The 15,970-nt window shown below is 57.3% G+C and overlaps 1 protein-coding gene across 3 annotated transcripts; it reads left to right on the forward strand.

Moving 5' to 3' along the window:
• The first annotated feature begins 2,825 nt into the window (after nt 1-2,825).
• On the forward strand, nt 2,826-12,731 carry MCAM (melanoma cell adhesion molecule). Of its 3 annotated transcripts, none has more exons than XM_085081572.1 (15): nt 2,828-3,082; nt 6,866-6,993; nt 7,100-7,313; nt 7,421-7,491; nt 7,573-7,660; nt 7,773-7,952; nt 8,031-8,159; nt 8,290-8,457; nt 8,547-8,668; nt 8,951-9,089; nt 9,177-9,298; nt 9,378-9,513; nt 10,148-10,292; nt 10,679-10,796; nt 11,519-12,731. In XM_085081572.1, the coding sequence occupies exons 1-15, from the start codon at nt 3,016-3,018 to the stop codon at nt 11,546-11,548; spliced, it is 1,857 nt and encodes a 618-aa protein (XP_084937698.1). In that variant the 5' UTR covers nt 2,828-3,015; the 3' UTR covers nt 11,549-12,731. The 3 variants fall into 3 exon arrangements, with proteins under 3 accessions (XP_084937700.1, XP_084937698.1, XP_084937699.1); XM_085081573.1 differs by having other exon boundaries at nt 2,830-3,082; nt 8,031-8,158; nt 8,298-8,457; XM_085081574.1 differs by lacking the exon at nt 10,679-10,796 and having other exon boundaries at nt 2,826-3,082.
• The last annotated feature ends 3,239 nt before the right edge of the window (nt 12,732-15,970 follow it).

The raw sequence follows: 15,970 nt of genomic DNA on the forward strand, positions 1-15,970 counted from the left end.
CTGCAACCTGCGATGCTCAGATAACACTGAGAAATCAGCCCTGCCCTGGGCAGGGTCCTGGGGATCCCAGGTTTCCAGCAGCTGTGCCAGGGACTGGCAGAGCCTCACCACTGCCAGGGGCAGAACTGCCTGCCTGGGCACAGCCTCATCTGAGAGGTGGCAGGAGGGATGCAGGAGGAGAGTGCTGGGAGCTGGGGGGCCCAGACATCAATATTCCCTCCACTTCCAGGGAGTGAGAGCTGTGGGATGTGCTCTGGGCCTCAGGTGGAGCTGGACCTCTGCTCCCTGACTTTCCCAGCCCAGCTGTGTGTGTGGGACTGCAACACAGGAGCCTCATCCACAGCTTGTGTGCCTTGCTGTGAGTGGGGACTGAAGCCAAATCCATTAAGCAAGCAGATAAACAAGAAGGCGTGAGATCAGGCAGCAGGGAGGGAAGATGAAGGTGGCCAGCCTGCCACGCTCCCCACGCAGAGTCCCCAAGCCTGCCGGGTGCCACACACAGCGCAGCGGGGCGATTTCATGCCATCTGTTCATGCCTTGCTTTCTCATCCTGCTTTCAGATCCTCTTCCCCAGAACCGTTCGTTGATCAGGGGGAGAAAAGCAAGTTTTCTTCAAAGATAGGCAGACTGAAGCCTGACCAACTGGAGGCGCAGCCAGGCAGCGAGAGCAGGAGACTGGCTGGAGGGTGGCACTCTCCCCGCCGCAGTGGCTGGCCAGCCTGTTTTCCCCAGGGGCTGGCATTGCCCTTTCCAACTGCTGGGAATTTTTCTGCAGAGGTTTTCTTAGCAACATTCCGCTTTATTTTTAACGCGGAATAAAAGTTAGCCCCAGAACAAAATGCACCAGGGGCGTGTCAGCTGAGTTCCCCCGCTTTGTTTGACTTTGGTGGATGCTTTCCTGCAGGCACCCTTCCGTCTCGGGGTGGCATTTGTGGGGCTTAAACTGTGGTGTTTTGTGCCAAGTGGAACATCCCTTTCCCCTTTCCAAAGAGAGCAGAGCCCGAGGTTCCTCCGGTGCTGCATCCTGCTCTTTGGAGGGAGGGGAAGAGTGAGAACATTGTCAGGGAATCCCTGAGCCTGAGGAACCCACTCGGGGTGGATTTCCCCATCACAGACTGGCAGCTGCTGCCATGAGGTGTGAGAGCATCCCAAAACTGTGGCTGTGAGGCCAGAGAGCAGCTCCTGAGCATCCTCTGGATGACAGCACAGCTCCCTTGCACTTGCTCTTCCCAGCAAAGGGAGGAGGCCTCCCCTGTCCAGCAGCAGCAGCACGAGGCTCTGAGCCTTATCGCTGCCCAGCATTGCCATTTTAAGCAACTGATCTCCTGGGGAAAAACTTAATCATTTCCGATGAATCACCAAGTCTTTTTGGCTGGGAAAGTGTTGTGGGGGGGGGGCTGGCCAGGCATGCAGAGGAGGAGGAGGAGGAGGTGGAGGAGGAGGGCATGGGAAGGGCCACTGCATGGCACCAGCCGGGGAGCAGCGCTGGGGCTGGGGGCCAGCACAGGGGGCTGGTGCTGGGAGAGGTGCTTGGGGATTCCCAGGAGGAATGCTGTGGTTCAGGGGAACCTGCAGCACAGCGCCTGAGCAGCTCAGGGAGGGTCGGAGAGATGCAGCCCCTGCTGCTGGGGGACAGGAACGCAGCTCAGGCTGCAGGGAAAGCAAGTGGGGGAGAGAAAAGGATGTGCAAAAGTTCAGAGCCGCTGGGCTGAGAGAGGGAGGAGGGCACTGTCACTGCTCCTGAGAGCTGGTGGCAGCCCCTGGGTCTGTCCTCATGTGGGATGAATCTGAATCAGCGAGTTTTGGTAGTCCTGTGAATGGGGAAGCAAAAGGGCTTTGAAGGGGAAGAAAAGCTTTATCCTCCAACACATCCCCTCTGACTCTGATTGACTCGGGGGAACTGAGGCACGGAGCCGGGCTGTGACAGGGCAGGGACACTGGGGCCGGGTGTCCTGCGTGGCTGGCCGCGGGCGACTCGAAGCACCTGGCGGGTTTGTTGAGCTCCTCCCGCCTCTGCCGCGGGCTGCCGGAGGGGCCGAGCTGTGCCGGGCTGGGTGATTACCCCTGGATAATGGGAGCCTTGTGCAGCCCCGCCAGCCCCCCCGCCCCCGGGCCGGCCCCCGGCCAGGCTGCTGCCCCGGCCACCGCGGGGAACAGCTTCTCCACAGCCGCCCCATTCAGCAACAGCTGCGCGGGGGCTCGGGCCGCCGATGGCTGTGCAGCCCTGGGGCCCCGCCTCGGGGACAGGACGGGGCTCCCGGCGGGGCTCGGGGACACCGAGGCTCAGCGGGGTCAGGGATGCCAACCCTGCAGTTGCCAACCTGGAGCAGTACCTGGGATATGACCCAGCTCCGCCCCGCAGCCCGAACTGCCCCAACTGTTTGTCAGAGCCCAGGCAATGATAAAGAGTGGTTTGCTTCTCTGGTTTTGGCCTGTCCTCGTTTGGCGTGGGTTCAAAGGTGACCCAGCAGCAGCTGTGGCTGGGCTTTAGGGCAGAGTGGGGCTGGGGCTGAGCAGGGCAGCAGGTCACTGCTGATTATCACCACTGCTACCTGCACATTGGACTCTCAGGGACTGTCCCTGCCACCGGCATTCCACAAACACCCTGAAAAACACATCCCACGCCTCTGCCCCCTTGGCTGGGTCTGTGAGTGATTCCACCTCCAGCGCCCGGCTGTCTGCCTGGCTCAGCCCGTGCACGCTCCGACAGGCAGGAGCTGGCAGGTCTGGAGCCCCTCCGGCGCAGCTGGGAACGGCCCGAGCGCGGCGGGGGCCGTACCGGGGGCCGGGCCGAGCGCTGCCCACTGCCGTACGGGGCCGGACAGGGCGCTGCGGGGCTGGGCGGCGGCGGCGCCCAGCCGACTGCTGCTGGGGGTGATAAGCGGCAGCGAGCGGTGGGCAGGCACCGCGCCTTCCTCCTCCTCCTCCTCCTCCTCTCCTCCTCCTCTCCTCCTCCTCCTCCGCCTGACGTCAGCCCACTGAGCCCCGCTCAGTCTCGGGCGGCCGGCGGCGGGCATGGCTGGGGGGCGGCGGCCGGCGGGGCTCGCCCTGAGCTGGGGCTGCTGCCTGCTGCTCTGCTGCGGTGAGTGGCTGCGGGAAGGGCCGTGCCGGGCGGTGCGGGACCGGGGCCGTGGCCGGGGCTGGGGCCGGGAGGAGCGGGGCGGGCGGACGCGCGCACCTGCGGAGCGCTCCGGGGCGCGGCTGGCGGGGGTGCCGAGCGGGGTGCCTGGCAGAGATGTCCTTCGCCCCGGGGGACACCGGGCTGCAGCGGGAGGTGCGGGGCTGGGCTTTGCCCCTGTGCGGCTCCCCGGGGTGGCAGCCGGAGGGGTGCCCCGCAGAGCCGCGGCGGGGCCAGCGCAGGCAGCCGGGAGCGCGGCGCCCCTCGGGCGGTGCCTGGCGCGGCGCCGGGAATGCTCGGATCGCGGGGTCGGGGCAGCCCAGGTGGGATCGGCCCTTTCCAGCGCGTGTCCCCGCCCGAACGGCCCCGCGATCCGCGGCGGGGCGGGTCTGGCTGCCCCGTGCCGCTCTCGGGGCCCCTGTGCAGCCCCCCCGGGGCAGGGCAGGTTGAGGGGTGACCCACGTGTGTTCAGCGCGCACCGGGGTGAACTGGTTGTTGTTAGGAAACATCCACCCCTTTCCTTCTAAGGAGTTTTCCCCTGAGCGCTGTGTTTCTCTTGGCTTTTTTCGTGCTTTCTTTTTTTATCCACTTTCCAGTCCATTTGCACCCTCGGGGGGTGGCTGCGCTTCCTGCCCTGCCCCGATCCCCGCATCTCGCCCTCCCCTCGCCGGGGGCTCGGGAGCGGTCCCGGTGCGCTGGCTGCTCCCTGCCCCGCCGCTCTGCGGAGGTGGCCCCGGCGCTGGGAACCTGCCCGGGCCGAGGTGTTGGAGCCAAAGTCAGGCTCAGACCGGAGTTTAGCGCGGGCTGCTCCCACCCCCGTCCCGTGCCGGGATCCCCTTCCCACAGCACATGTGCCGAGCCAGGAGTCTCTCAATGGTTGGCGGCGTCGGTGTATTTGGAAGCCCAGCCACGTGAAAGGCTTGATGCTTCCCAGAAGCTCGAGGGGCCACGGCCAAGACATTCTCAGGCCAGCCAGCGCTGCTGGATCTGGGGGCTGAGCCCACCGCGGGGCTGCCTGAGCCTCCCCAGCCCTTTGTGCACCGCAGTCTGGCTGTTAGAGAGATCTCTGGATGTTGTCACTGAGCTGCGGGGTGGGGCGAGAGCTTTGCCTCTCCAGGTGCACATGGCGGGGTCCTGACGGGGTGGTGTGGCTGTTTTGGGGTGCAAGGTGCTGGTCCCTGCCGCACCGTGCCGTGGCTCCGTCCCCATCCCGGGCAGGACGAGCGCTGGGCAGATGTGGTTGCTGGGCGGAGGTGTTAGGCGCTGCTGGTGCTGCTGCTTCTTGCAGGGCTGGGGCTCTGCACCCTCTTTCTTCTCTCTGAGAAGAAAATGGGGTGCGGGCGATGCTGTTCCATGCTAGCTGGAGCACCCCGGCTCGGGGATCTGTGCAGGAGGGGCAGCTTTCCTAGGGAATAGGAGGGTAGCATGTGTCGGGAGCAGGCGGGATCTGGCCGCAGCTGGTTTCCCTGAGAGGGGAGCACAAACCCACGGAAACCTCAGGCATCCCACGTGCGGCTCCAGACCCCCTGGTGCCCCTCCTCTCGCTCCGGGCCGGGGGCTCAGCGCCGGGGGCTCTGTGCCGCCAACGCAGCCGCACTTCTCGCCGTCTCCCCACACACCTCGGCTCCGCAGGAGGCTGGCGAGGGACTGTGCCGCTCCCCACCCCCTTCCCCAGCTCTAAAAGCAAATCTTTGTTCTTGTGGAGCTCTGGCTGCCGGCCGGCTGTCCGCCAGCCAGATGGAAAAGGCACGGGGGCTCTCCTTCCTTCCCTGCTCCCTCGCTGCAGACGCTCTCTACACATCCCGAGGTCTCCCGCTGGAGCTGTGCCAGGCGCTCGGGGTGGATGGAGCTCCGTGCTGCAGCTGGGCTGCTCCACGCGTGGCCGATGGATCTCCCCAGGTTCCATCACCAAACCTGCGGCTGCGCTGGGCACAAGGGAGGATCGCCAAGTCCCCGGAGCCTGCTGTGCCAGGCTGCCTGTGCCCAGTTCCTCTGTAGCCTGCCCACGCGCATAGCAAAAGGTCTTGGAGCTGTAGAAGGAAGCCTTGTGTCGCCAGGGTTGTGGGGGACCTTGTGAGTGTCCCCTTGTGTCCCTCTTCCAGCGCGTCCCGGAGGAGGTGGAGGGCTGCGAGCCCTTGTCCCAGGCAGGGTGGGGGCTGCAGCGACCGTGTCAGCCTCCTCAAGGGCAGTGGATGGCTGGGGGGGTTGTGTTGCTCATGCCAGCCGCAGATGCCAGCCATTCTCCAGCTCTGAGCTCATGGTTTCGGTTACTGCGCTGCCTGGTTGAGGGCTCTCATGCCGAGCGGGTCAGGGGGAGGGCCGGCAGCTCTCCCGGGGGCTGGCTCTGCCTGGGGCCCTTGCCGAAGGTCTGAAAATGATGGAGAGGCAAAGCCTGGCCTGGTTCAGAGTGCCAGGGCTCAGGGGAGGGTGCGAGGGACAGCAGGGACACACCCCGGCCCCAGGCTCGCCCAGCTGTGCAGGTGCCCTCCTGCAGCAGGCAGCCAAGCCGTGGCACCGGGCAGGTGCCTCCCGTGCAAAGTTATCTTTTCCTTTGTATTCTCGGTCCAGTTTCCTGTCCCCGGTGCCTGCTTATCTCTGGGACTTTCACCTGTTTTTCCAGCACCTTCTTTGCTGTGCCGTGCTTTGCTCATCCCTCTTTGCTTAGTGCCAACTATAATACACTGAGAGGATGGGCGAGGGCCAAAACCCTTGTGTTGGGGAGCTCTGAGGTGGCTGGTCCTGCGAGTCGGGGCCTTTGCTGTGGCAGAAGGGCTCCTGGCTGCCTTTTGGCATTGAGCCACTGCATACCCACTCCAGACAAAGAGCATTTTGTGGGCACGGCGCTGCCCTTTGAAGTTGCCTCGGCGGTGGCTGTTACTGAGCGGGTGCTATCAAGGGAGATGTTGACACAGCTGCTTCCTCCAAGCCTCTTGTCCCCAGCTCCCATACCTGGGCTGGCTCTGTTGCCGGGGGACAGGCTGTTGTCCCCTCTGCAGGGCTGTGTGCCAGCCCAGGGCTGCAGACTCCCCTTTGGTTCAGCAGGGATGGTGCTGATGGCACTCCCAGCTTTGCTGTGCTGTGCTGCCGCCCTTGTCTCTGCTCCACCCGGCTGGGGCTGCTCTGCTCCCAATTCCTTGGGAAGCTGCTCCATTCCCTGATCAATAGCCATTACCTTTCCCATCCGCTCTGGAGCAGGGCCAGGAGCTCCATTATTGCTGCGGGCAGCTGGGCTGGGAGGAAGGTGGGGCACAGGGATGGGCGAGCTCTGCTCACAGGGGTGTGGGTGGGCATGGTGGGCAGAGCTGGGCAGGGAGCAGTGAGGGAAAACCTTGGGAATGCTGCAGGGATGGATGCTGTGACTGCTGGGTGACTGCTGGGATGGCAGGGTCAGAGCTTGTGGAGGGACCTCGGTGTCCTGGCTGTGCCACAGCCATGATGGTTGGGGACATGCTGCCTCCCAACGGTGCGCTGGGGACACAGCTGGTGTGGGCCAGGAGGAATGCCACCCACGACATGCCTTGTGCCCTGTTTGGGAACAAGATAGCTGGCCTGAGCTCGTGAGCTCTCTGTGGATGCTGAAGGCAGCATGACAGTGGGGACCTGGCTGTCACTCCTGCTGGACTGGGACATGGCACAGGACATGGCTCTGCCCCACAGCTTTTGGGGGATGGAGATGGGGACAGGCTGTGCTCAGACACAAGGCCTTCCCCATTCTTCCTGCCCCTAGCAGCAAGTTCTGTCCCACAGCTACAGCCAGCAGGCTGGAGATCTCCATGCCAGCCGTGGTGGAAGTGGAGGTTGGGGGCACAGCCAGGATCGAGTGCAACTTCAACATCCCTGAAAATGCTTCCTACACCTACATCGACTGGTTCTACGTGAGTGCTGGCCTGGCAGAGCAGCTCTGGCTGCTGGGCTTGGGGGGCAACCAGCCCAGGGCTTCCTGCCGGGCTCCCCAGCCCAGCCTTGCCCCTCACCTGGCAGGTGGATCGCAGCAACAGGCAGGTGAGGCTGTACCACATCACGGAAAGCGGGGTCCAAGAGGATGAAACGGACTACAAGCAGCGGCTGTCCCTGGGGGAGGACAAGGCCCTGTCCATCAGCAGGGTGACAGTGCAGGATGCCAGGATCTTCATGTGCCAGGTTGGAGCTGGCAGCTATGGCATGGGCGAGAGCAGCACCGAGCTCAGCGTCTACAGTGAGTGCTGGGGCAGGAGGGCAGCACGGCTGGAAAGCTGCTCTGTGGGGCTGGCAAGGATCCCATCCCATCCCTCCTAATACGTGTGAGGTGGCTTCTCTTCCCAGAGGCCCCTGAGACCCCTGAGATTGAGCCCAACTCAGGAGGAATCTCCGTGCAGAGCACTGAAATCCCAGAGGTGAGGAGAGGCTGCACCCAGGGGAGGGGGAGGCTTCCTGTTAACCCTGACCTCTGCTCAAGGCTGTCTCTGCCACCACAGATTGCCAAGTGTGTGAGCAAAAACGGCTTTCCACCTCCCAACATCACATGGCACAAGAACGGGGAGCAGCTGCACCCCCGGGAGAACCGTGAGTTGGACAGGGATTTGGAACCGGCTCGGGAGAGGGGCTGGGGGCTGGCATACAGAGGACCCCAGGGAGCCCTCGTGTGTGGCTGGAACAGCGGCCGTGTCCCCTGCAGAGGTGACGATCCAGTCGACGCTGACGCGCGAGTCGAGCGGGCTGTACACGGCGAGCAGCACTCTGTACGCGCCTGTCACCCGCGAGGACCGCCACTCCCACTACCACTGCACCGTGCACTACTGGCTGCGGGGACAGAGGCACAGCCTGGACTCACGGCGGGTCAAGGTCAACGTTTTCTGTGAGTCTGGGGCCGGGGGGTCAGCGCTGGTGCCTTACAGTGGGGCTGGGCACTGACCCTGCCCGTCCCTGCCCCCAGACCCCGCCGAGCACTTGAAGCTGAAGGTGGTGTCATCCTCGGCGCTGGTGAAGGAAGGGGACAATGTGCAGCTGGTCTGTGAGACTGATGGGAACCCACAGCCTGTCTTCAGCTTCTTTAAGAAAAAGGTGGGGCTGGAGGGGAGCTGGGCACTGCTCCCTTAGCAAACATCTGGCTGCTCCTTGTCCCCTGCCCGGAGGGTCCTGGGGAGGGGGATGCAGTGGCTGGGTGGGGCTAAGGACTCTGCTTTGTGCCCACTGTCTGCAGATGGATGAGTGGCAGGACCTGTCATCCCTGGTAGAGCCCGACAGTGGGGTCCTGAACCTGCACGATGTGAACAAGAGCAGCAGTGGCACCTACAGGTGCCAGTCCCTGGACCTGGATGACATGTCACAGAAGGAGGAGGATGTGGACCTTGTTGTGAACTGTAAGATTGGGGGACTGGGCCTTGTGGATCTCATGGTGAGTGCTTTGTTCCTCCTGCTCACCCTGCCCTGATCTCCATCCCTCTCCTAGACATTGAAGGGGTCCATGTAAAGATGGAGCCGTCCTCAAAGCTTCGTGAAGGGGACAGTGTGAAGCTGAGCTGTGGTGCCCACAGCCCCGTGGCCCTGAAGTACCAGTGGAGGGATGAGAAGGTGAGCAGGCATCCAAGTCATATCATGCTCAGGCTCAGCCTGGTCTTTGCAGCAAATTGGGCAGAGCTGGGAGCTTGCTGCATTGCTCCTGAGAGGCCAGGGGAAGGATTGATTCCCTCTCCCATGGACCTGCATTGTCCACCCCAATGTTGTCACCCCTGGTCAGCACTGCAGGGAGGTCCTGTGCTTGCAGCCTCCCTCGCTGGGCATGGGAGGGAGGTCTGAACCCCTGTGGGACGTGGGCTCAGAGGGCTCACTGCTGGGGACATCCCTTCCCAACAGGGCAAGATGGTGGTGGAAGGACACCAACTCATCCTGTCCAACCTCACCTTCGAAACCTCCAACAACTTCAGCTGCAAGGTGATGGCCCCGAGCGTGCCGGGGCTGGAGCAGAGCAAGAAGGTGTCCGTGGCTGTCGAGGGTAAGATGTGGCCCGGGTGCAGAGTGACCCCTGCCTGCCCAGTGTGGCCCCTGCTCCCGGGGAGGTGCTGATGTCCCCTGCCCGCAGGGAAGCCGCGGATCGTGGCCATCAGCTCCCCGCTGTACGTGCGGCAGGACGAGGTGGTCAACCTGACCTGCAAGGCCATCGCCTTCCCCCGGCCCACCCTCCAGTGGAGCATCAACGGCACGGTGAGAGCCGGGAGGGGCCAGGCTGCCATCTCAGAGGGGCTGTCCAGGCACTGAATGCTGCTCTGCCTGCCCTCCCCAGGCTCACGAGTACATGGACAACCAGCACGTCACCAGCAACCTGACGGTGCGGGTGAGCCACGACCTGCTGCAGGCGGGAGCCATGTGCCGCGTGTCCAACAGCCTGGGGGTCAGTGAGAAGCACATCCAGCTGGTGGGTGAGTGTCAAGCGCTGCTCTCTGCCCTGGGAACCCCTGAAAGTGTCAGTCCCCCCTGGCCCAGGTGCCAGCTGGGCTGTGCTGCCATGGGGCGGCTGAGCTCGGTGTCTTTCCCTCCCCTCCCGCTCTTCCAGAGGATTCCATCAGGAAAGGTCAGTGTGCTGATGGTGTCCATCAGGACGTGAGTTATGTCACCTCTAGCCTGGGGAGGGAGCTTGGCTGCTGGCTCTGCTCTGCTTCTCTCGCTGCTCCTCTCCCTGCCAAGCCAGGAGGGAGGTGGAAGCTCTGTCCCCAGCGGTGGGAAAGCTGCCTGCTTGTCCCCAGCGAAGCCACCAAATGCAGCTTTTTGCAGCCCAGACCTGCTGGGCAAGGAGGCAGAGGGATGGCCTGGTGCCTTGCAGGAACTCCTGTTATCTACCCTCCTATGGCATATGGGGCATGGCAGCCTGGAGCAGAATTTCCTGCAGAAACTGCCCCAACAGAGCATTTTTGTACTGAATTCTGCATCCTGCAGGCAGCTGAGGAAGCACCGGAGCTTTTTTTGGGAGAAGGGGTCCTTTCCTTGCAGACAAGGGAAGCTGGAGGGGATCACAGTGGGACAGGCATTAATTACTTCCTCTCCCATCATGTTTAGATCAAAGGTCAACAGCAGAGAGCCAAGGGGTGATCATCGTGGCCATCATCGTGGCCATCCTCGTGGTGGCTGTGCTGGGCGCTGTCATCTACTTCCTGCACAAGAAAGGCAAGATCCCGTGTGGCCGCGCCAGGAAACAGGACATGTAAGCACTGCCACCTGCCCCCTCGGGGGCCCGCGGGGCTGGGGGTGCTTTCCATCACTCATGCTTCCCATCCCATCCCATCCAACCCCATCCCACCGCACCAGCCGCTCCCTGCCCGGTGCAGAGCGGAGCGGGAGCATGGCCTCGGGGGGCACCGCGCCGGGGGCTCGGCGGCTTTTCCAGCTTCCCACAGGGCACTGCCGCGCAGGGAGGAGACAGCAGAGCGGTAGAGCAGCCAAGGGGCAGCCCAAAGACCTCTGTGAGCTGGAGTCTCTCTGACCCCACTCCTCTGAGCCCCGGCCCCACTGCAGAGCATCCCCCGAGATGCAGCCCCAGCTCCCGGGTATGGCAAACCTGTCTCAAAAACTGTCACCTCCCTCCCCTAGCACAAAGCCAGAGGCCCGTAAAGACAAGATTGTAGTTGAAGTTAAGTCAGATAAACTTTCCGAAGAGGCGGGGCTCCTGCAGGGCGCCAACGGCGAGAGGAGAGCCGCAGCTGACCAGGTAGGACCGAGCGCCGGCACCGCCCTAGCCGGGGCGGGGCAGCTCCGGGCGGGCAGCGCAGCTCGGCGGGCACGGGGAGAGCGCAGGTAACGCTTTGCTCCCTCCTTCCAGCACTGCATGGGCCTCCATCATCCATCAGCAGCGCTCCGGGGAACGCGGGAGGCATGGGAGGGGAGGGGACAGCGGTGGGAGGTGACAAAGGCAGTGCTCGCTGCCTGCCCTGGTTGGCTCTGCCTCCTGCAGTGGTGGAGCGGGAGCTGAGCTCCCCAGGGGCTTAGGGAGATGGAGTTAAAATAGAACGATTTCTGGCCAGGAGTCAAAGCGGAGGCTGCAGGAATGGCTCTGTTCTGGCGCCTCTGAGCCAGAGTTCTTGGGTTGAATTTTTTGGGACAAGTGGTTTCCTCTCACCCAGGTTGGGGCAGCTTTTCACGGTGTCACTGCTGGGCCACCACTGTGCTAGGCAGGGCTTGTCACGCTGGCCACGAGCTGCAGCCCCTGAGCCCACTGTGGTTTGATTTGCCTTGGGCCAGGAGAGAGCCCAGCCTGGCTCTGCACAGCTCCCACTCCCCTCCCCTCGGGGTGGGTGCTCAGCCACCCTGGGGTGTCCCAGCTGTCCCCCACCCCATTTTGTGTGTCACCACCACACCTGCAGCGAGGATTTGCTTTATTTTCATCCTAACCGTGTGCTTTCCCTCCCTCTTTCTATCCCGGCGGAACCGAAGAGCGAGAAATACATCGATCTGAGAAACTAGAGAGGAAAACCTACTAAGTGCTTTCTTCCTTCAAACCTTTCCTGCTCTTGGATTGCCTTCTCCCACCCCTGCTGCAGCCCCTGGGGAGCACGGCCAGAGACCTCTGGAGTGTCACCGTGCTGGGCGTGCAGGGGACACCTCCCTGACTCACCTGGCCATTACCTCAGCCGTGGGCTTGCAGGTGTTGCCTTAGCAGCAAAGCTGGACTCGCTTTACTACTCCAGAGAAGCCACAGCAATATTAGGAAGAACTACCCTATTAATCTCTACTTGGTGGAAGGAGTTGAGGCTCTTTCAGGTAATCTGCTCTGTACACGTTGTGGGAAGGTTTTGATGTGTTTTTTTTAAACCCCGAACTTGCTCAGCAAAGCTGGTGAGATTTGGTTTTTGGGATGTCCCAGGCACCTTAGCTGGAGCGGTGTGCAGGTTGGAGGAGAGAGGAGTGGAAGGAAGAGGTGTGTGTTAGAGGTGTTTGCAGATGCTGAGAAGTTTTTTTAATGCTTTTCTTTGCCTTTGAACTGTTTCTGTGTCAGTTTAGCCCGGTGGGGCTGTGACCCCACGGGAGGAGAGAGCTGGCAGAGCAAGGAAGGGGTGCCAATCTCCAGAGAAATTCGGATGTTTTTGGAGCTGTGCTGACGTGAGGGGCAGGGCTCCCCTCTCCCCTCGGAATTGGGTTTATTTTAGGGATGCTGCACAGCTTGCTGCGACAGCAAATCCCAGAGCTCCCCCAAATTGAAAATCAATACTAGCCAGAGCCAGTCAGTGATGTCTCAGGGTTTTTTTGTGCTCAGCCATTGCTAGCCCCAGCTCCAACTCCTCCTGGCCCCACGGTGGGGAGGACAACCTGCCTAGAGCTTCTGTCCAGCCCTCCCTCCATCCCAGAGGAATCAACCCCTGCTGCCTCTGAACCACCTCCTCTGAGCTCTGCTGGCCACAAGCCTTTGTCCCCTGGGGTCCCAGCGCTGTCCCCAGCGCTGCCCTAACCCGAGGGGAGCTGTCCCTGCCTGCTACACGTGGTGTCCGAGCAAAAGCTTTGGTTTATATATATTTTTGTTGGATTGTGTGTACATTTCCAGGAGTTTTGGTTTGTTTTTTCGTTTCGTTTTGGTTTTTTTTTTTTTTGTCCGATACTTGCAAGGTTTTTTTTTTATATATGTGAAAATAAAGTACGGATTCAAAGCTGAGTGGTGGAGTTTGTTCCTGCAGAAGGGTGGGAAGGGCATTCCATAATCCCATGGAGGGTCCAGCAGGACACATTTAAACCCCTGTGTGTGCTAATAATACACTAATTACTATCAATACTAATAAATCTACTATTTATTCTAATAAATAATGATAATTTTAGCGTGTAGAAAGTGATTATCCCACTGTATCCATTACTGCCAATACTAATAAATCAACTATTTATTCTAATAAATAATAATTTTAGGTTGTAGTAAGTGATTATCCCACTGGATCCATTACTGCCAATACTAATAAATCAATTATTTATTCAAATAAATAATTATAGTTTTAGATTGTAGTAGGTGATTATCCCACTGGATTCATTACTACCAATACTAATAAACCAACTATTTATTCTAACAAATAATGATAGTTGTAGTGTGTAGAGAGTGATTATCCCACTGGAACCATTACTACCAATACTAATAAATCAACTATTTATTCTAATAAATAATGATAATTTTAGGTTGTAATAAGTGATTATACCACTGGAACCATTACTACCAATACTAATAATTCAACTATTTATTCTAATAAATAATGATAATTTTAGTGGGTAGAAAGTGATTATCCCACTGGATCTATTACTACAAATACTAATAAATCAACTATTTATTCTGATAAATAATGATAATTTTAACGTGTAGAAAGTGATCATCCCACTGGATCCATTACTACCAATACTAATAAATCAATTATTTGCTCAAATAAATAATTATAGTTTTAGATTGTAGTAGGTGATTATCCCACTGGATCCATTATTACCAATACTGATAAATCAACTATTTATTCTAATAAATAATAATTTTAGGTTGTAGGAAGTGATTACACCACTGGAACCATTACTGCCAATACTAATAAATCAACTATTTATTCTAATAAATAACAAGAGTATTAGGTTGTAGGAGGTGATTATACCACTGGATCCTAAAAGATAATATTGTAAATAGAATTTAATAGATCCCAACAGTAGCATTTATTGATAATTGTGCTAATAGCTAATACCAATATTACAGGTGCTAATTGCTTGCAGGAGGTGCTAATAAACACTAATAAACTAATAATACCAATTAAGATATATTAATAAACACAAAAATAAAAATGAAATAAAAATAAATAAAAAAATGCAATTAAAAGAAATGAAATCAAGATTAAAATAAATATAAAATTAAAGCTAAGAACCACCCTGTGTGGCTACCTTGACAGTACAGAGGGCAAATGACCTCAAGTAACCCCTGTGACCTAAAGTAACCCCAAAATGACCTCTAGTAACCCCTGTGACCTAAAGTAACCCCAAAATGACCTCTAGTAACCCCAAAGTGACCTCAAGTAACCTCTAATAGGGTCTGAAATGACCTAAAGTAACCCTGAGTCACACTGCTCAAAATTTCAAATGAACTCAAGTAACCCCAATGACCTCAAGTGACCCCAATGACCTAGAGTAACCCCAGAATGACCTCAAGTAACCCCAATTGGGGTCTCAAATGACCTAAAGTAACCCCAAGTCACACTGCTCAAAATCTCAAATGAACTCAAGTAACCCCAATGACCTGAAGTAACCCCTGTGACCTAGAGTAACCCCAAAATGACCTCTAGTAACCCCAAAATGACCTCTAGTAACCCCAGAATGACCTCAAGTAACCCCAATCAAGGTCTGAAATGACCTAAAGTAACCCCAAGTCTCACAGCTCAAAATCTCAAATGAACTCAAGTAACCCCAATGACCTCTAGTAACCCCAGAATGACCTGAAGTAACCCCAGAATGACCTCAAGTAACCCCAATCAAGGTCTGAAATGACCTAAAGTAACCCCAAATTGCGCAGCTCAAAATCTCAAACGAACTCAAGTAACCCCAATGACCTGAAGTAACCCCAATGACCTAGAGTAACCCCAGCATGACCTCAAGTAACCCCAATTGGGGTCTCAAATGACCTAAAGTAACCCCAAGTCACACTGCTCAAAAACTTGAATGACCTCAAGTAACCCCAATGACCTCAAATAACCCCAATGACCTAGAGTAACCCCAGAATGACCTCAAGTGACCCTGAAATGACCTCAAGTAACCCCAATCAAGGTCTGAAATGACCTAAAGTAACCCCAAGTCCCACTGCTCAAAATTGCAAATGACCTCAAGTAACCCCAATGACCTCAAATAACCCCAATGACCTCAAGTAACCCCAGAATGACCTCAAGTAACCCCAATTGGGGTCTGAAATGACCTAAAGTAACCCCAAATTGCACTGCTCAAAACCTCATATGAACTCAAGTAACCCCAATGACCTGAAGTAACCCCTGTGACCTAGAGTAACCTCAAAATGACCTCAAGTAACCCCAGAATGACCTCAAGTAACCCCTAATAGGGCCTTAAATGACCTAAAGTAACCCCAAATTGCACTGCTCAAAAATTCAAACGAACTCAGGTAACCTCTGTGACCTCAAATAACCCCAATGACCTAGAGTAACCCCAGAATGACCTCGAGTAACCCCAATCAGGGTCTCAAATGACCTAAAGTAACCCCAAGTTGCACTGCTCAAAATCTCAAACGAACTCAAGTAACCCCAATGACCTGTAGTAACCCCAGAATGACCTCAAGTAACCCCTAATAGGGTCTTAAATGACCTAAAGTAACCCCAAGTCGCACTGCTCAAAATTTCAAATGACCTCAAGTAACCTCTGTGACCTCAAATAACCCCAATGACCTGGAGTAACCCCAAAATGACCTTGAGTAACCCCAAATTGACCTCAAGTAACCCCAATCAGGGTCTCAAGTGACCTAAAGTAACCCCAAGTGGCAGTGCTCAAAAACTGGAATGACCTCAAGTAACCCCTGTGACCTCAAATAACCCCAATGACCTGCAGTAACCCCAGAATGACCTCAAGTAACCCTGAAATGACCTCAAGTAACCCCAATCAAGGTCTGAAATGACCTAAAGTAACCCCAAGTCACACTGCTCAAAATTGTAAATGACCTCAAGTAACCCCAATGACCTGAAGTAACCCCAATGACCTAGAGTAACCCCAAAATGACCTCTAGTAACCCCAAAGTGACCTCAAGTAACCCCAATCAAGGTCTGAAATGACCTAAAGTAACCCCAAGTCACACTGCTCAAAATCTCAAATGAACTCAAGTAACCCCAATGACCTCAAGTGACCCCAATGACCTGTAGTAACCCCTGAATGACCTCAAGTAACCCCAAA

This window comes from Lichenostomus cassidix, chromosome 24 (assembly GCF_008360975.1).
Source record: "Lichenostomus cassidix isolate B80296 chromosome 24, HeHo_3.0, whole genome shotgun sequence".
NCBI classification, from domain to species: domain Eukaryota; kingdom Metazoa; phylum Chordata; class Aves; order Passeriformes; family Meliphagidae; genus Lichenostomus; species Lichenostomus cassidix.